The 20,659-nt window shown below is 44.1% G+C and overlaps 2 protein-coding genes across 2 annotated transcripts in view; one reads left to right on the forward strand and one right to left on the reverse strand.

Moving 5' to 3' along the window:
• REXO5 (RNA exonuclease 5) overlaps positions 1–6,900 on the forward strand; it is a 32,322-nt gene extending 25,422 nt beyond the window's left edge. The window contains exons 14-19 of the mRNA XM_012554640.2: positions 353–490; positions 1,590–1,682; positions 2,309–2,525; positions 2,748–2,935; positions 3,945–4,063; positions 6,506–6,900. Coding sequence (XP_012410094.1) covers positions 353–490; positions 1,590–1,682; positions 2,309–2,525; positions 2,748–2,935; positions 3,945–4,063; positions 6,506–6,560 — 810 coding nt within the window. The 3' untranslated portion in view covers positions 6,561–6,900. The remainder of the gene's footprint in view (positions 1–352; positions 491–1,589; positions 1,683–2,308; positions 2,526–2,747; positions 2,936–3,944; positions 4,064–6,505) is intronic.
• Positions 6,901–15,438: 8,538 nt separating this feature from the next.
• DCUN1D3 (defective in cullin neddylation 1 domain containing 3) lies at positions 15,439–20,377 on the reverse strand. The gene is made up of 2 exons (XM_023728515.1): positions 19,690–20,377; positions 15,439–17,712 (listed from the first exon to the last, which is right to left on the reverse strand). Exons 1-2 carry the CDS (start codon positions 20,118–20,120, stop codon positions 17,229–17,231), a joined length of 915 nt encoding a protein of 304 aa, XP_023584283.1. The 5' UTR covers positions 20,121–20,377; the 3' UTR covers positions 15,439–17,228.
• Between the last annotated feature and the right edge of the window lie 282 nt (positions 20,378–20,659).

The raw sequence follows: 20,659 nt of genomic DNA on the forward strand, positions 1-20,659 counted from the left end.
AATGGGAATCAGCCTATGTATACTGTTTTATAACTTTATATTTTAATTTAACAGTATATTTTGTATACCTTTTCATGTCAGTACATATCCTATCTCCCTTTTTTTTAATGGCCACATATTTCATTGTATGGTATACCTATATTTATAACACTTATACTTTATAAATTTTGCCATGATAAGTAATACTGTAGTGACCATCCTTGTATATAAATCTTTGCACTTTGGCAACTGTTTGTGTCAAAAAATTCCTTGAAGTGGAATTAGCCCATATTTTGTCTCATGTTTTTTTAGACTTTACTTAATTCTCTTTTCACATCCACCTCCTCACTGTATTCTGCTGTTTTTCCTATAGATGAGGGTCAAGTGGTCAGAGATGTCAACTGTCTATGTTGGGCCATTTAGCAAAAATTGCAACCTCAAGGTTCTGAAGAGGCTGTTTAAGAGCTTTGGCCCAGTTCGATCAATGACTCTTGTTCTTGAAACCCATCAGGTAAGGAGACGAGAAAACTCAGATTTTGACCTTCTAGATTAGTGCTAGAAACTCTGATGTCTACAGGAGCCATGCAGTAATAAATATTAGTTAAGTGAGCTTGACTGTTACCAACTGGAGTGTGAGACATGCTCTGTCTGATGGGGGCAGTTATTGACCCACAGAAATGTGTACCCAGATCTTTGAATTTTTTAAGAAAATTCAGAAACCTGCCAACTTTTATATGTTGGCTGCAGTTTTCTTAAATATCATGTAGCCAGACAAAAAGTATGTTTATTAGTTGAATGTATCCTTGTGATTGTGACCTCAGCTTTAAGTGATAAAGTACCCTTTCAAAAACAGCAATGGTTTCTGTGTCTTGGGAGGACTCTGTAGGGCTTAACTTCAGAGTAGGTTCATAGATGGGTTAAGATACAGGAGGAAGATTATGGGAAGGTTTTCTCTCCATGATGATGACGTGGCTCAGATAAACACAAAGAGTGATTATCTCTGAGACATCAAGTAGAAAAGCATGAGGAACAAGAAGTGTTGTCCTGCAGAAAAGCTCTACCTTCAAGATTAAAGGAGACGATGTTAGGACAAGATACTCAAGTCCAGAGAGCATAAACACCAGTGGCTGGTTATCCAGACATTTGTGAAAAATGGACTGATTTGCAGTCCATTCAAACATGTGACCTATCCAATGGAAGAACTTAGCTCCCGAAGCTTATAGCCTGTCTAAAGTAACAAAAAAGACAAATGGGAATCTCTACCTATGGCTTCAGTGTTGACCTAAGCCTTTGGTGACTCATAAGAAATATTATGAAAAGCAAGTTGGATAGTAAAGAATTTGTTAGTGCTTTCCCCATGCCACCCAGGGAGAGAGGGCTTCAGTTTTAAATGACAAGTAAGGTTATTATCTTAGAACCAGTCCTGAACCTTGGTGATTCCACTTAAAGTTGGACTCCACCGTGAAGCAATCAGCAATCACTGTCTAGCCCAACACAGTAAGGGCGTCCATTCTGGTGGCTTTGGGCACCATAGGTCATGTCCCTTCCCTAGCTCCTGCCCTAGTTTGAGCCTGGAAAGCATAGCTGAGGATATCTTGTTCTTTCTGCAGCCTCATCTCTGTATCCAGTATGAAGTCCTGGAAGCTGCACAGCTGGCCATAGAGACCTTGGATGGGGTTCTGGTAGAAGATATCTGCATCAAGGTAGGGTGGCCAGGAACAGAGAGAAAAAGCAGCACCCTTCACTCAGCCATAGTCCAACACAGCCTGTATTTACAGTGCCCAAGACATATAGGAAACACCCTAGAGAAGCCCAAGCATAAGACTTCTATTACGGAGTCTTCAGTCAAGCCTCAAATTCTCCTAGCAATGAGGCACCTAAGACATGACAGCTTCTGTTTTTGTCACAATTTACCTGGGCTACATTGGGGTCTTCCTGGTATGATTTATCACTACTTAGGATCCAAATGGTTTATTCTGGGTGGTTGTTTGTGGTAGCCCTTCCCTTCAACTTTCAAGGGGATCAAATGGTGGTATTTTGAAGTTTCTTATATAAGTAAACAGAATTTCATTGAGGGCAGGAGGCAGAGAACTGATATGTAATGTTGGGGATGGGGAGAGAAAAAGAGGGAGAATATGTTTACATGAAAATATATAAATATTTTTATCTGTCTAGCCTCCACTGTAGTTCTGTGAGGCAGTTATCATTGTCCTCATTTTACAGATGAGGAAACTGCAAAATCATTTTCCCAAGGACTCTGGCTAGTATGCAGAGGCCTGGGGGTTGAAGTGATGACTTTCTACCACTAACTCGTTGGTTCCTGGGTTAGGTGCAGAGACCTGTGACAGAGCTTACCCTCGATTGTGACACTCTCGTGAACGAGCTGGAACAAGATTCTGAGAACCAAGGTACTATCTACCTGTCTGGAGTGAGTGAAACCTTCAGAGAACACTTGTTGCAGCAGTCTACCCTCTTCTTCGGCCTGGAAGCTGTGATCTTGCCTAAAGATCTTAAAAGTGGAAAGCAGAAAAAATACTGTTTTCTGAGTAAGTCTACACCACCAAAGGTAGCCTTAGGGAAGATTGGGGCTGGTGAAAACATGAGGTCGGAGAAGGGAAAGGCTCAGCAAACAAGCCCTCCTAGGCTGGACCAGGGCAGCAGCTCGTGATTGTGTGCTTCTGCCATGGCCCTGGCCATGCCCCAGCTTGAATGGTGACCAACTTTCTTGGCCCTTGATAACAGAAGGTGGGGGATATTCTTGCTTTCAGAATTCAGAACTTTTGGCAGCGCCCAGAGGGCCCTCAACATTTTCACGGGCAAGGACTGGAAACTCAAAGGCAGGCACGCCCTAACCCCCAGGCACCTCCACGCATGGCTCAGGGGCTTGCCTCCTGAATCCAGAAGGCCCCCAGGTATTCGTGTCTTACCACCCCCCTCGGAGCAGCAGGCCTTACAGGTGAGTGAGTGGGAGTGTATCCTGGGGTCAGACAGGAAAGGCAGCTGCTCTGGTTGGCTTGCCCTGGACCTTGACCTTTAGCTGTTTCTGGAAATCAGTCAGTGGAGTCCTGCTCAGTGACACTTAAGCCTTCCATCTCCTTTTTCTGTCCTGGCCCCAGTCTTTTTTCAGTCTCCATGTTCTTTCGGCCCTGGCCACATCTCTCTTTCTCCAAGGTTTCTCATACTCTTGCTCCCTCCTACCTACTAAAATCAGGTTTTTGGTTCTCCAGGTAGGTCTCCAAGGGACTTTGAGGGACTCGGGCAGGAGGTCAGAGAGCTGGACAAGTCTTCAGTGATCTAGTCTAGAGTTTCCCAAAGTGTGGTACACATGCAAGATGATTTTTGGTGGTCATAGATGGACTGTTGTTTTTTTTTTTCTGTTTGATAGTTATGGACTTGTTTTTCTAACACTCATTAAAATATGCAACCACCACGTTGAAGCTGTGATTTCAGAGATAGTAGTGCTTGGACAAGGCTAAGGAAGAAATTGACTTACTTAGAAACAAACAAACGTGAGGGGGACACACAAGTAGAGTGGTGAAGGTAGGGTGTGAATGACTACAGTTTGGGAAAATCTGTCCTAGTCTCAGCTCCCACACTTAGCAGATGAGGAATAGAGGCCAGAGCTGGTGAGTGACTTGCCAGAAGTCACAAAGATTCTTAATGGCAGAGCCCAGATGAGAGTCCTTATCAGTGATATGGCTCCCCTAGCTCAGAGCCCTACAGGACCCACCTGGAGGAAACACAGCCAGCCTCTCCTGAGGAGGCCCTAAACTGACCCTGAGGCCTGGGGGTGCTGTGGTGGACAGGAAACCCTGTAGTATGGGCTCCAGCTTCAGATCAGGAGATTTGTACAGAGCCTTTGCTGGGCTCCCATGGCCCTAGAGTCTGAGGAAGAGTGTTACAGCCCCTCCAAATGTGAGTAGACGATGCTCTAGCTGAGTATTGACACGAGGCTTTGATCCCAGGTCCTGAAGATGGATCACCCGAAGATAGCAGCCTGGCGCTGGGGCCGGAAGATTGGAAAGCTCTACCACAGCCTGTGCCCGGGCACCCTTTGCCTCATCCTACTACCAGGAACCAAGAGGTAAGAACTGTGAAGGCTTGTCCCTTTGTGACTGGTCCCTGGGCTCCAGCTGGTCTCGTAGAAAGGGCATTTGTTGATGTCCAGGCACATACTGAAGACGTACATGAATCATCTCTTAATCTTCACAGTAGTTCTGAGAGATAGGTATTATATTCCTATTTTACATGTATATGCTCCTATATAACTATACTTACTGCTCTGAACGACACAGCTCCTGCCAGTTGACTTTTAAGGTCTAGCAGGGCCAGTGTGGCTGCTTCTAACCTGAGGAATACTGGGGCAAGACTCTGAGTACAGTCCCAGCTCTATCACATATTTTCTCTGTGGCAAGAGGCCAAGCCACTTTCCCACTATGAGTCTCGATTTTCCTTCAGTTGAATGAGGGATTTGAAGTAAATCAATGATTTTGAAACCCTTTTAGCTGTAAAACCCTTTAAAGAAAAACTAATGTTAAATCCTAAAACATGAAGATGGGCAGTTCTGGATATGAATGAGTGGGTGGATGAATGAGTGTGTATATTGGGGTAGGGAGAAAGGAGGGGAAGTGGCTTTTTTGAACATAGTTTTCAGACCACTGGATTGTATTAGATCTAAAAAGTCCCTGACAATCTGGCATTCTGGGATTCTTTCCAGCCCCAAGGTCCCAAACAGCAGAACATGAATACCTTGATCTAGGCCTTGAAGCCTGGATCAGAAATTCATTTTCTGTCATAAAGTCCTTTAACATGCATGTCAGGGCCACTAGTGAGATGGACTACCTCATGGGCAGCTTGAGAGAATTGCTGTCTCTGAGAAGCAGAAACCGTTATTGGGTGTTTACACTGAATAAAAAACGCCTTAGACTGATATACTTTAAGCAGGCTTGTGGATAGGCTAGCAGCAGAAGTTATAAAGTGACCAGAAGTTGCCAGTAAAGCTTTTTGGTTAGGCGCATAGCTGTGGAGGCAGACAGACTTGCCCTTACACAGCTCCTCATGGCCAGTGTATGGAGGGAGGGATAGAACACGGGAGTTCGTCTTTATGTTTCCAGATAGAATACTTAGATTGCAGTCCCCCACTGCAGGTAAACTAAGTCAAGAGTGACCCAAAAGCATGGTCAGTTCAGTGGTCACCGTGGGTGAAGGCTTAGTGGGGAGTGTTGGGGTCAGGGAGCATCAAGGCTTGGGTTCTGACTGAGGTGAAGCTCCTAAGACAGGTTTGACAAGTCAGAAGAACAAACCCCCTGGAAGCAGCAAATCCTGCAGTGAGGAAGCCGAATATTACTCCTTCCTCCTTATTGATCAAACCTAGCAACAGGAACATGCATTTTCCAAACAAGCAAACTGTGTAAGCTTGTTGTGTGATGGCCTTCTCTGGGCCTTGTCTGATGCTAGCCAATCCCCTAGGGAAACCAAGTGGCTCAGGAAAAAGGAGGAACAAAGAGAAGAAAATGTTTCCTCACGCTGGAGGCCTGACGCAGCTCTTAAACAATCCTTACATCTCTGGTCACTACTGAAATTAATAATTGAAAATATTAACTATAATTTATCACACTTTTAATAAGTGCCAGGTACTGTGGAAAGTGCTTTTATATGCATTTTTGACTGCAGTTGTTAGAATCTCCATTTAACAGGTGGAGGAAAAGGCTCAGATTAAGCAGCTTGTCTAAGGTCACACAGCTAGTAGGTGCACAGTCAGGATGTAAACGCTTGTAGTCCATCTGACTCCAAAGCTGCTCTTCAGCCCTTAAAGTGCCAGTCTTCCATACCCAGAAAGACTAGTAGTGCTTGTTAGCTTAATTTCAGGCAGCAGCTGGTGACAGATTCCTTGTTTGTCTTTGCTCGTATCTACCTGATTCGCTTCAGAGGTTGCTCCTCAACCCTCTAACTCAGCTCCATTGAATTTTCATTATAAGGTGACAGGCAGCTAACGTATTGGATGGCTCCTAAATTCTAACCACTTATGCCAGGTGTTTTACATGCACTGTTAAATAAGTTAATGCTTTGTAAAGTTTTTCAAACAGTGCCTGGCACATAATAGGTGCTACAAAAGTGTTTAAGTAACATGAACAGCAACAAAAAATAAACTCTAACATGGCAGTTTACCAAGACTGATGACAGACTGCCATTATTGAAATCCTGCTTCTGTCCCTTACCAGTTGTGTGACTTTAGCAAGTTGTATGTCTCTGAGCCTGTTTCTTTATTTGAAAAATGGAGATAATTTTACCTACATCAGTGAGCTATTTTGAGAATTAAACAAGACAAAGCATATAAAGTACTTAGAAGAGTGCCTGGCAGGTAGTAAGTGCTCTGTGTGTTAGTTAGTGTTGTTTGTAGTCCTAATAAAAGCCCTGTGAGACAGGAATTTAAATAAACTTACCTCCCCTAGCTAGGAGTTTATAACCATCATTCAACCCTGTGGATAATAACCTACCTTCATTCCTCATTTGTTATTTGTTGCAGCGCTCATGGATCGCTCTCTGGCCTAGGACTGATGGGAATAAAAGACGAAGAGTAAAGTACCACCCCAAACATGTCTTTGTGAGTCTGCCCACCACTTTCCACAAGCCATTTTTTATTCCTCCCAGGCAATGGCGGAGATTGTGGTCAGGCCACAGCCTCCCCAGGTCGCGAGTCCTCTTCATCCAGCAGACAGCTCTTGCAGAAACTACTTAGTGTACCAGCTAAGGAGTCTAGTTCATTTATATGGCATGTACAAATTTTCAATAAATGCCTAAATTTCAAGCATTCTTCCTCTTGAGACAGTGAGAGGAGGAAACCAGTTTATTCTTTGTCAGTGGGTTTATGTACACAGGTGTGGTAGTAGGTGCTTGTCCCATGTGGCACTCCTAGTAAATGGTATGTACAGATGAGGAAGCCAGGAGAAAACCCAGCCATTATGTGGCTTGTCAAAGTTGTAACATCTATGAAGCAAATTTCTCTCAGGCAAACTTGTTTCCTCATTGACAGCTGTTATAAGACTAAAGTAAAAAAAAAAAAAAAAAGTTGGCTGAACTAAAAATCTGGCAGCTCCACCAGACCAAGGAGGGTGGAAGGCTCTTTGAGCTTTTGAACAACACTGGAAACCCTCTTCGGATTCCATTCTTAGGAATGCCTCCTACCCTTCAAAATGAGGCCTCAGTGTCATCCTTCACCAGTAGGTGCCTCCCTCACACCAGATCTTTCCTTTGAAACTGAAGCTTCATATTCAAAGCCAGTACCTGCTCTGCTTTTTAATCATCTCTCAAACTGATAACAGTCTATGTTAGAAAGGACATGGGCCCAGGCACACAATTCTAAATAAGTATTAAGCACGTGTGTGTGTGTGTGTGTGTGTGTGTGTGTGTGTGTGTGTGTGTGTGTGTGTGTGTGTGTTTATGAATCTCCAGTGAAAGAGATCTGCAAAAGGAGGCAACAGAGCTCTGGATCCAGACTGCCTGGCTTTGAATCCCAGCTTTCCTGCTCATTAAGTTGTGTGAACTTGAATAAATTAACATGTCTCTGCTTGGGATAATAATGGTACATAGCTCTTAGGATTGTTGTGAATATAAATGAGATTATGCATTCACAGTACTGTACCCGTAGTATTCACTAAGTAAGTTCTGGCTATTAATATGTTATATGAAAGGGCGAGGGTTACAGAATAGTATGCATAGTTTGAGCCCATTTTTGTAGGAAAAAACATACACACAAAGCTTTGCATGGGCTTGTAACAAAATCAGGAAGGCTATAATGCCGAAATGTTAACAGTATTTATCTATAGCTAGTGGGATTAGCAAATTCGTTTTCATCAAATCCGTCTGTGTGGGGGCTGGATTTTTTTAAACATTCAGCATATATTGCTATTATAATTAGCAAACAGTTCTACTTAAAATTAACTCTCAAGATTGAGCATTTGAGGCAGTTTAATCCTTTAAGTGTAGCCTCTACAAGATCTGGCCTTATGTGGAAGTTGGGAACCAGGAGCCAGAACTGAAGAGTTTGATTTGGATTTAGGGCACTGCAGATTGAATCCCCTCATCAGGAGGAAAGTTCCCCAGGTGTACTACCAACCTCACCTGCAAGGCCCTGAATAAAGCCAACTCTTTAATGGGTGACAGGGAAGTGTCCTGGAACTTGGTCACATTCCACTAACCTTGGCCTATGGCAGTTCCTACCAGGACCCATCTTTCCAGTTCTCAGGCTTTTCCATGGAGCAGCTTGAAACCGACAGTGTTGCTGGATTCCTTCCCGCCAGCTGAGCTCCAAAGCTGTGCTCACCTCTTGAGGCTCCAGTCCTGAAGCACAAAATAAGCGCTTGCCTTTAGACAGACAAGCCTGCGTTGGAGCTTCAGCTCTGCTCCTGGGTATTCTTGGGCAAGTCTCTTAATTCCATTTGAGTCCATTTCCTCAGATATATAAAATGAGGAAATAGCTACTTTTAAGGAGAATTCAGAGCCTGTTTGTGGAAAATGACAGAATAGTGACTATATATGAGTTATTTTCCCTCTCTAAGCCTGTTTCCTCACCTTTAAAATGGGGACATGAACCTGTTGCCATTGAGTTGATTCCAACTCATAGTGACCCTATAGGACAGAGCAGAACTGCCCCATAGGGTTTCCAAGGAGCAGCTGTTGGATTCGAACTGCTGACATTTTGGTTAGCAGCCAAATGCTTAACCACTGTGCCACCAGGGCCCCATGGGGACATTAGAACCTACCTACTAAATCTGTTAGCAGGATTAAATTAGGGAAAGCCCAAAGGAAGTGCTCAATGGAGGACATTTTACCAAGGCTCCCTCTGCTCCTAGGAATAGCCAATGCCATTTCCTTCTCCTGGATGGGTGGGCTGGTGGTTTCTCCATGGGCCCCCAACTCCAAAACTCCACAGAGGTTGGGGCCTGGACCACAAGGCCTCTGAGGCCTCAGTCTGCACGCTGTGTTCTCTCAGCTGATGCTCCCACCTTTTGGAAGCCAAAGCTGCCAACTTGGCCTCTTACAAACACACATTCCATTCATAAGTGCGTTTGTGCATTTTTCCTCCCACACCCTTCTAGACAGCCAATGCAGAGCTGCCAAGGCAGCTGCTGGAGAAGCAGCTTCTAGGATTTTTTTTTTTTTTTGGCGGCGGGGGGCGGGGGGGAAGGGTACGGAGGGAAGGGGCAACTCCGGGGTTTTTACAGAACTCTTAGTTTAGGCTTTGCATGTATTCCTCTTTTTTGTGGCCTCCCTACCCACAGTGGGGTTGTTCAAGGCACTCAGCCATATTCATCTTCATTTCCTTTTGTTCCCCCTTTTTGTAAATAACCTTTTCTATATTATAAAGCCCATTAATGGAAATTTGAAAAATCCAGGAAAGTTAAAATCACATCTAACCCCACCTCCTGTAACTGCCAGTGTTTTACAATCTTCTGTTTCAATATGCAATTGCTATATAATATTCCAACATGTTGATGTGTCATAATTACTAAAATAATTCCCTATTGTTGACACTAAAATTCCCAAATGATGCTGCCAGTTATACCCTTGCACATACATCTTTGGCAGATATTTCTTTATGAAAAATTCCTAAAGTGAAATTACTGGGTTTTACCTCCAGAAAGCTTTTTACCATGTTTGTTAGCATGAATTTGTTTCAAATCTTTGCCAATTTGATAGGCTAAAGTTTTTCATTGTAGGTTTAGTTTCTGTTTATTTGAATCCCTTTTAGATTGGCGTTCAACTTTTTTTCCAGAAGCTTTTTTGGCCTGCTGTTTTTCTTCAGTGAGTCGTCCATATCCGTTGCCCATTTTTCTGTTGGGAAGCTGAGTACTTTTCCATACTGAATTTTTAAGGGTGTCTTATGGATTAAGTAGTGTCCATTTGTCAATTAAAGTCTTCACTGATCCATAGATCAATTTAATATCCTCTGACAAGTATATGTATTTTTAATGATTTAGTTTTTACACGTATACCTGTTTTCCCTCTTGGAATTATTTTGGCATTTGGTACTTTTCCCCAAATACTTAGATGATTTTACCCAATTATCTATCTCATTCAGTAAAGGATGCCTCCTTTATTATGTAAATCTATATGTATACTAGTCTGTGTCCATGTTATTTTCTGTCTTATCTTGCATTAGTACCATCTATTTTATAGCTAATTTAATATACTAGCAGTACCACCCCAGATAAGCACAAGCCCCATGGGAAATCCTCATCTGTATGAATTAGGAAACACCTTAGAGAGTTACATGCCCTCCTGCGAACTGCATCCCTGCCATATTCCACTGGGATTTTCTCAGCACCCCTAAAGAAGACTAAATCAAGGCCTGACTGAACATTGCATAAAGAAGAATGTTAACCAAGGTAGGAGCCTTATGGCTTTCATTAAGACATGGCATCCTCAGAAGTCAAAGCAAAGAAAGGGAAACAGGTTAGTCAGGCCCCCTTGCTTCTTCCCAGGCAGACCAACCCTTTTGAACCTAAGTCAGAACCCAGACCTGAAGGGGTACTTCCAGAACCAACCCAGCCATGTGCTTTGGCAAATGGATCTGAGAGCAGAGGCCAGTGCTGAGGTGACTTCTGTACTCGAGACCCTTAGCATGCCTTCAGTAGACCTTTCCTGCTAGAAAGGCAGCTCCATATGCAGTTAAGCTTATCTGTTAAGTATACGGAGAAGCTGCTTGTTCCTCATCTAATTAAAAATTAGCTGTAAATAATCTGTACAGCACTGTGACAACACTTTTGAGTTACTCCAGGCTCTATATAAGCACGAAAATCAGTATCTTCTACTTTGTCACTCCCAAACCTGTTCACAAGGCCCTGGCTAGACTCAGAGGGGCCACAAAAGCCAAACAGCCAAATGAGGGAAAAGTACACATTTTGGGGATACACTTTTTGAGAGAGAAGTAACCCTCTAGGTTTCCTTCCCACCCCCATCTGATGCTATACTTGGCAATAAAGGAGAAAGAGAAAAGCAAAAGTTTCAGTTCATTGAGGAAACCTCAAAAATCTCTCCCTAGCTAGAAAGATTCCCAAGCCCTTTCCAACTCAAAAATAAAATCTAATCCCACCGCTGTACTTTTAGGAGATACCATTATTTTTAGAAGGCTGGGAATCTTTTGGGGAGGCCATTAGGGCCTCCATCAAAGAAATGAGTAGGATGGCTGGTCAACAGCTTTTCCTGTATATAAACAACTCTACAGAAAATACAGTAGAAGGAAGCTAAGGGTAGTAAGTGGTTTACCACAACAGACTTCTAGAATGTGAAACAAGATGGAGCTATCAAGGATCATGCAGTCCAAGCGCCCTCTGCCCCATCTGGCCAAAGGGAAGTTGAGCCCTCAAGAGGAACAGCAACTTGTGAAAGGTCACATGTGACCAGGCCAACCTCCCTCTTGTATTTTCTGGAGCCCCCTGCATTACTCACCTGACATCTTTTGTGGAGAACCGTAAGAGGGTACTTACATGTTTTAGGAGCTGAAGGAAATTCTTTTAAATCCTAACACTTTTTGATAGAATTAACATTCTCTTAATTCTATAGATGAGTAAAAGGAAACTCCAGTTTACTAACTTCCGAGGTTATACAGCAGAGGCACCTGACAGTCCTTTAAAGCCAGGTTCACCTTGTCTCCTTTGCCTTAAGCACCACCCGCCTGATAGATCTAGGAGCCATTCATTTTATACAGTGCTCAAATTCACTTTTTATTCCTCATAGGAATCCACGTGAGCTGGTAAGGTAAGACCGTTTACACAGTTGCCCTGTGAGGACTCATTTACTCTTTGTCTACAAGTGCTGGGACTCCAAAGGCCACCCTGTTAAAGCTTGGCAAATGAGAGGTCAACGCCCATGTTTGGAATCTGGGAATCCTACACTATCTGGATTATTTTCCAAATCCAGTATCATGTTGGGAGAGGCTCCCGGTGGGTACATCTTGCCCCAGAATAAAGTCACTGCTTTTTTTTTTTTTTTTTTTTTTTTCAGAAATGTCAATAGTCAAGTAAACAAATTTATTAAATCCAACAGCAGGTAACCTTCCAAATTAAAAAAAGAAAAATAATACAGACATCAAAGACAAAAATATGTGTAACGAGTTAATAAAAATATTCAAAGGGCCATTTGGAGAGTGCAACAATGCAGAGAATACAAACAAAAGCATTGACTTCTGTCAACAAGTTTGGACAACCTCAGGAAATGGACACACTGGTCACAAACCAAGAGGGATCCACAAAGGTGGAGGGTCACATGAGTAGTGTGGACTCATCACCTCAGCGGGTTAAGGCAGGGTATCTGTAGGACCAATTCATCCAAGCCCCATTTGCCTATTGCTTCAAATTCCCCTTTGAAACCTAGAATCAGATTCATTAGTGCAACAGGTAAGAACAATTAATCACAGATTCAGGGGCCTGGGGACCAGGGTCAGAAGAGCAAGCTTCTTCCAGAGCAGGTATATATGTGTTGGAAAGAGGAGAAAAAAAAGAAAAAAACCCAGCAGCTGCTGAATGGCTTCCTTTGGCAATATCCAAGATTTGTGTTGAAAGCAGTGGGATGGGGTGGGTGGTTGGGTTTCCAAGAGGAGAGAAATGAGGAGGACAAGATGTCCCAGCACCTGAATCAGAAGCAGAATCCATTTGAACCATCTTGGCTTCTACAACTGGTGCTCAAACAAATTTTCCCTTTCAAAACGGAAGGAAAAAAAAAAAAAAGCCTGCTAACTTCACCAAAACGTAGTCCCAGTCCAGGTTAAACTGGATATATGCTAGAATTACAGTTTACCATGAGAATAAACTCTGAAGCGGGGTGGGGATCACCTCCATCTGACTCAAACTGTGGAGTGAGAGGAGGATCAGTGTGGCATGTCCTCAGATGAGTTCCAATTAACACACTTCAACCGTAAAATAATTGTCTTTTCGGCCATTTAAAGAAGATACTGCTGGATTCCCCTAAGGAAGACCTTTGTCAGTTACCAAGATGTTCAAGTCATCGTTAAACCAAACACAAGAGACACAGGAAAAATGGCAAAGCAGGCAATGAAAAAACAAATAAAAAAAGGCAGCAGCAGCAGCAGCTTCCTTCCAGCCCTTACCTTGTAATCGGGTCTACCTCTGGGCTTCCTTACACTGAAGACCTAGCTTTAAATATGGCAAACCAAAAGAGGTGTTTTGGATTTTAAACTTTTAGACAAGTCCTTACCCAGCAACTTCTCACCAGTGTTCGCTATAGTTTGGCATAGTACATGAGGCCCTCAACTATGGGGTCCCACACTCAGCAGCCTCCAGCACTCAGGACTGAATTTTGGCACCAGGCCCTGGGAGATCAGTATTGTTTCACAGACCAATTAATACTGTGTTGCTTAATCCTTTCTTCCTTTTCAAGGCTAGTTCCTGCCTTCCTTGGGGGAGTTTCATATTGAAAATACTTCCTTGTACATTCTTACCTGGATTTCCCTGGGCCTGGGGACTTGGCTGAAGCTTGGATCTTTACCCAGTTCTAGATTTTTCTCTTTCCCTTACCAGAAGGGTAGGGATGGGGCCTTCGACCTAACTCAGAATGTGGGCACGTGCAGCAGAGGGATGAGGGGAGAGCTGCTGGGGCAACCAGCCAAAGCACAGCAAAGTGTCATTAAGGGGGGAGGAGTTAAGATTTGGCAGGGATGGAGGAAAGCAATTCAACGAAGCAATGCTTCATCTCATACCAGCTTCCTTATAAATTGCTAAAGAAACACCACAGAAGCTCACAAAGCCATTTGCCAAAACCCAAGCAATTTCCCAACACACAGGGATTCATTCTATTTGTTGAGGTCACCCTCAGATGTTGGTTTTCAAACTGGCATCCACATCCTGCCCCTCCACAGCACCCTGAAGTTATACGAGTGAAGGGTGCAGGGCTTACCTGAGGGGCATGCATTTGGCTGCTTCCACAAAATCACTGATCGCCAGTGAAGAACAAACCTGTCCCTAGGTTAAGAGGAACAAGGGCTTTTTATTTCCCAGACGTGTAACTGCAAATACTACACACACCTCACCTTGAATGCCTTTGCCAAAAAGCTGCTGCTTTTCCTGTGGTCATGAAAAAGTTAAGCATCGGCCCAGAGCTACTGTAGAAGCTTGAATTTCTTGTTGAGCAGGGAATTAAACCTGGAAGGAACAGTCAGTCTCTCCCTGACTGTTCCCTTTTCCGGCTTCTCATCTGTATCTTTGTAACAAATGGATCATTAAAAATGTAATCAAAAATAATTCTTTTTAATGGCTCCTTGGCTAAGAGGGACCTCCCTGGGTGGTGCAAAGGGTGCTTGGCTGCTAACTGAAAGGCTGGAGGTTCAAGTCCACCCAGAGGTGCCTCGGAAGAAAAGCTTGGAGATCTACTTCCAAAAAACCAGCCATCAAAAACCCTATGGAGTGCAGTTCTACCCTGACACACATGGGGTGGCCATGAGTTGGAACTGACTCAGCGGCATCTTTTTTTTGGCAGGGTGTGTATGTGAGCTGAACTGTTTAAAAAAAAAAAAAATTCCACCCACTATACAGTACACCTAACGCAAGGAATGAAGGATCCCTGGTGGTGCAGTGGTTAAACACTCGGCTGCTAAACGAAAAGCTCTGCAGTTCAAACCCACCACTGCTCCCCAGGAGAAAGATGCGGGAAAGTCTGCCTCCATAAAGATATGGCCTTGGAAACCCTATGGGGCAGTTCTACTCTGTCCTGTACGGTCGCTATGAGTCAGAATGGACAGCAATGGGTTTTAATGAATGGAATGCCTTCTTATAGACTGGGGAAGGAATCCAGTTCCTCCAGAGTCCTCAGCTTCCGCCTCCTCCTGCACACTTTTTTCCATACACCCTTCTGACCTGGAACAGAAAGAACCTTCCCTAGCTAGGAGCATCCTGCCTTTCCCTCATTCAACCTCTGGCCAATCCACAATCGGGAAGAACTAGGAGCAGAGACTGGCTGGATGAGAAGGCGGTCTCTTTAAGAGCTCAGTCTAGGTATCCTGATTAGAGTGGAACCACAGAACCTGCTGGGGCCCTTAGAGACTCTCTTGCACATGGGTGGACATCATGTCTGATTTAATAAGAACAAAGCCAGGCACCTTCAACTTCCCAGCAATACTGCTAACCTACCCTGTGGCTTATTTTAAATGTTTCCCATCTATCCCTCTAGAAGGGACAACTGTCAGGGTTAGGATTAAAGGGAAAAAAAAATCAAATTCCAAGTACATTCGTTATGTCAATGTCAATTTTAGAAAAACACTGACTACAGAAACTTCTTAAATAATCATCTTTGCAAAGAAGGGAGCCCAAAGTTGTTAAGGATAAAGGAACTCAAAATGAGCAGTTCCTGCCCAGGCTGAGAAACATACCCTGGGGTAGGGCGGGAGTTAGGAGAGAAAACTCCAAATGTTTAATAGACAAATTCTCATTACCTCATGAGTATAAATATTTTTATAAGATTTTATTTAAAAGATTCCCTTTTCAATCTGTTCCCAAGTGTCGGAAGCTGAACTGTACAAGTTCCTGCCACCCAGTACAGTTTTTTGAGGACTTTTTTTTTTTTTTTTAATGGAAAAATAACAAGAGGACCCTCTACTGAAACCAGGTAGGACTAGAGTCAGCTCCTCAGGCCCCTGTGTGGCAGTTTGGCCAAAGCTGGCCTTATGGGGCGAATGCTTGAAGGAGTCTGGGGTACTGGGCCCTCCCTCTTGAGAGGCAAGGGCTGAGAAAATTCACCTTCTCTTTAGTGAAAATGGTCCAAATTCAGATTCAAAAGCCTCCTTCATTCTGGCATTCCCTGGTGCTCTTCTTATACTTTATATATTGAAGGCAGCTCCATCTTTTATGGCCAGTTTTAGCAGGCAAAGAAACAATGGAATATAGATACATATATGTGTATATATATATTTTATATATGTAAAATATATACATATTTTATATATGTATATATACATATTTGGGGGCGGGGGAAGGGGAGGAGGGTCATGTAAACCTAAACAGTCATCACATTACCCCAAATGAGCCTGACATTAACAAAAAAGGTAATAAATAACTCTTGGGGCTTCAGTGACAACATCGGTGCAGCAAGAAGGGAAAGGGCACACGTTTAACTATTAAATACACTTCTCTATTTGTTTGGCAGAGCTCAGGCCAGCCCCAGGCTTCTGCACTTGCCAGACAAGTAAGCTGATGATATTCAAAAGAAAAAACTTTTTTCAAAAAAAAAAATTCAAGCAGAGCTCCATACCACAGTTTTCCTTTAAGTCAGCTGGCCGGCAGGCACAGTTTTCCGACCACCAGGAACAGAAACTTTGGCTCCAAGGCAAATGGAAGAAAAAAAAAAAAAGTATTTCCACTTACAACATGAAAATACAGAAACTTCATCAAAGAAAGAAAACTATCAAAAGAATTCTACTTCCGGCAAAACTGAGGTAGCGCTGCTTTCTCTGCATTCAATGCTTAAGTGGTTCTCAGTACAATGTGTTTAAACAAGTAACTGCTCACTTGGCTGGCAGGGGCAGCATTCTGATGGTAAACGCAACATGAAATGCAACAGGTCAAAGAAGGAATGAGCAAGAAGTGAGGGAAATAGGGGTTTCGGATAAATTAGCTTAAAAGGGGGTTGTCACCAGACTACAAACGCTCTCAGCTGGCCTTGGCTCTCCAAGAGCTTTAAATTGCCTGGGAATTAATGCAATGTGGTTAACAGTTAACACTGCTATTCAACTCTGCGTAAATCTTTAAAAATAATTATTACAACCTAAATTCAACCATGTAAACAGCACTACACACAGTACAGACCTGCCCTGAAAAACAGAATATGCAAAACTGAGATCTGGCACTGTATCATTTTGTAATGTTAATTCAACCTAACCGTCCCAGCCCCCCACCCTGTTCTACACCCTACCCCACCCACCCCCCGCAAAAAAAAAAAATCTAATTTGTGCAAGAAATGGCAGGCTTATCTATCTGAAGGCTTCAAAGAAAGATACACAACATGTAGCCAGGTTCAAATATTTTGGGGGACCCCCAATGAAAGAAATAACCAAAATAACCAAAAAATGAAGAAAGTGCCTAAAACATGATACAGCATTTTAGAGCCCTTTCAGATACAAGGCAGAGAAAGGTGTAAAGTAGAAAATATCTGGATCTTCTGTAATTTCCAGAAAGGTCCAATTCCTTGGGTGGCTGCAGGGCAGCTGGCAGATCCTTGCTGCTGCTCCTGGCTGGGAACCTCTAAGTCTGCTCCTCAGGACACAAGCCCTCGGGCCCTGAGCTGAACGCACCTCTTCCTTCCCCTTCTCTTTTCCTTCGCTCCATTTCCCACTCCACAAAGGTATCAAAGAGACTTGGCCAGGCCTCGTCTTCACTGTAGTTGCTGAGGTCAGGGCCAATCACCTGAGTGAAGTTAAGAAACATGTTCCAAGTATCCCGGGAGATGCCCTTGATCCCCGAGGGGTTCTCTGTTAGGAAGTGTAGCCACTGGTCCAATACGGGAGGATTGTTCTGGGTAAAGACTAGTTTCCACAGGGCAATGGCTATTTCCCGATGCAGCGACCGCTGCCCTTCTTCAGAATCCAGGCCAAACTGAAATGTAAACCGGTAGAGATCCTTGAATTTGTCCTCTTGTTTGGCTTCTATTAAGAGGCTGGGGAACCGTGCACAGATCCCATCAATGCTGTCTGCACTTATTGCTTTGCAGCCATCAAAAAACTCCTTCCTGCAACAGGAAGGAAGGGGGCACAATTAGTAATTATAACAACATCACTTAGTGAAAGGCAACAGTACAGTAATTAAGAGCATGGGTTTGGGGCAGGACAGCCTCAATTTGAATTCCAACTCCAGCACTAATTAGTCCTATTTCCTCATCTGTCAAATGGTGAGAATAATACTTCATAGGGTTTTAATAAGGACTAAACAAGTTAACATACGCTGACTGCTTCTAACAGTGCCTGGCACGTGGCAGGCAGCTGACTGATAATGGTTCATTCATTTATTCATTCATCCTTCCAGAATTGGGACTAAAAATTCTCCTGCTCCGGGCCCTGTTCCCAATTTGCAGTAGTGATTAAGCTACAGACTCTTTCTCCCCCCAGACAGGGAGTCTTCCTGCTTCCCTTCTGGTTCTTGATGGGTTGTTTATATGGAGTACATTTTTGGTGACGGTCAAGGCAGAGCTTTGGAGCCAGATTCTGGATGAACCGAGGGAACTCTACCACCCATCATCAAAATTCTGTTATCAAAAAAACAAAAACTGTATGTACTTTTAAAATCTGTAAAACACTTTCCAGCTTACAAAGTGGCTCACACTGACCATCTTCTCAGGGAGTGCTATCCCCGCTGAGAGATGAGGGTCTGAGGTGGAGAGGGTAACCTACCCAGGGGCACATAAACTAGAAATTGCACGGCTGGGTCTCAAAGTCAGTTCTTCTTATTCATAACCCAGTGCTCTACAAACCACACGGTGGTTGACCCTGCCCTGCCCTGCCCTCACACACCACCTCGACAGGGACGCAGGAGGATGCACACAACTACTTGATAACTGCGGTCGCTGTCCTCGTTGGCACACAGGCCCGGCTGAGGGCACTGTGCTAAGAACTAGAGGATGCCATGGGGCAACTGGCTTCATGGAGACACACAGGCGTATCCCCAGAGGCACTCACTGTAGTGGTACTCATAGTCCTGGCACGTGATAGGCATACAATAAATATCGGAAGAGTGAGTGGACTGGCAACTAAAGGAGTATAAGAAAAGTCTGAAATAGCAGTGAGGCTGGACAGCAGCTCAGCATGGGGCGCACTCTGGCTTATTCTTTACTTAACTTCAGGCAAAAATGGACCATGCCTTATTCAGACTGCCTGGTAATGCTGTGAAATGCCTGAAATCTGACCTACAAATTAGGCAAAGGCTTATTCTGTGACAAGGAACGTGGGGTACACATGAGAACGAGATATGATGCGTTGTCAAAACACAAACGCCTGGGCCTCCCCCTCCAAGATTCCTACTGAGGAGGTCTGCTGCACAGCCAGGTACACATTTGTTTGAAATTTATTTTTTTTTATTGTTGTAGTTTCAGTAAAAGTTTACATTTCAAGTTAGTCTCTCATATAAAAATTTATACATACCTTGTTATGTGATCCTAATGCTCTCCCTATACTGTGACAGCACACTCCTCCATTCCACCTGATTTCCCGTGTCCATTCAACCAGCTCCTGACCCTCTCTGCCTTCTCATCTCACCTCCGGACAGGAGCTGCCCATTTAGTCTCATGTATCTACTTGAGCTAAGAAGCACACTCTTCACGGGTATCATTTTATGTCCCACAGTCCAGTCCAATCTTTGTCCAAAAAGTTGGCCTCGGTAATTGTTTTAGTTCTGGACTGACAGAGAGTCTGGGGGCCATGCTTTCTGGGGTTCCTCCAGTCTCAGTCAGACCATTAAGTCTGGTCTTTTCACTAGAATTTGAGCTCTACACCCCACCTTTCTCCTGCTCCATCAGGGACTGTTGTGTTCGCCAGGTACACGTTTTTTAAAACCTTTAAGAGAGTCTCTGGATGAGAACCATAACAGCTCCAAAAATTTAAGCTTAAGAGAAACTGGTCAGAAAATGAAGACAGACTTACCCAACCCCCTATGAATCCAACCTGGTTACTTTCCTCCTTAGATCACCTGGTGACCTGAAATATTTGTGACTAACCTGGTGAACTTGCACATGGTAGCAGCCTGGAACTTCCAAGCCAAGAGCAGCACTCGAAATTCCGTGGGGTCGACACACAGGTCATTGCAAAAGCGCTCCATGCCTTCCTCCAAAATTGCATCCTCCCGCTCATCCTTGTAGCGCCTGAATAGTTCTTCCAACCTCTGCAAGGATGACTCCTCGGCATTGGACTTGGGCTCCCTCCCAGCATCTCCTGACGACGTTGGCAGCTGGCAGGCCTCAGTGGCAGCCTCCGCCTTCTTGGTCCCATTGACGAGGATATCCCCACCTGGCTTGCTGCAGGCTGGCGCCTGTTCCTCGCGGTGGCCTGCGCCACGCCTGCTGTGTGACTTGTTGCTGGAGTCACGGTCTCCATTCTTACTGCCCAGGGTTGATGAGGGATTCTTGCACTTGGTGACGCACTGGCCCATGGTGCTGGTGGCCTGGCCTCTAGAGCGGCCCCCTCGGGATCAGATGCCCTCGCTGCCGCTGGCCCATGTGCCTCAACATGCCATCAGCCAGAGGAGCCAGCCAACCTGGAGGAAAAGCAGAGAACAGTCACCTCTAGACAAGGGAGACAAGGTATGGACGCTACCGTCCTGGGACTGCCCACTAGTGCACCAGGGTTTTCAACGAGCCAGCAAAGCACAAAGGGAGATGCCCTGAGTGCCTGTCCATCATCCCTCCCTCATAAACCAGCTCTATACCTTCACCTTGAAAATGCAGTTTTCCAGTGCTAGGGCACACATGGAGAACTAATAAGGGAAATTCCTAAAATTCTTAAGGTAACATATGTTACAAAGAGGTTGATTCATGTGCAGAATGCATCAAGGGAAGACTACAGTTTTGCCAGGAAATGTTTCAGAGGAAATCTGTCTTGCCAACTTGCCATCACATAAGAAAGTTATTTGAACCTGGGTTGAGCCAGAAAGTGCAAATAAAAGGTTCATCTTCCAGTCCCTAATGTCGG

The sequence above is a fragment of the Trichechus manatus genome, unplaced genomic scaffold, assembly GCF_000243295.1.
Source record: "Trichechus manatus latirostris isolate Lorelei unplaced genomic scaffold, TriManLat1.0 scaffold00024, whole genome shotgun sequence".
Lineage (NCBI taxonomy): Eukaryota > Metazoa > Chordata > Mammalia > Sirenia > Trichechidae > Trichechus > Trichechus manatus.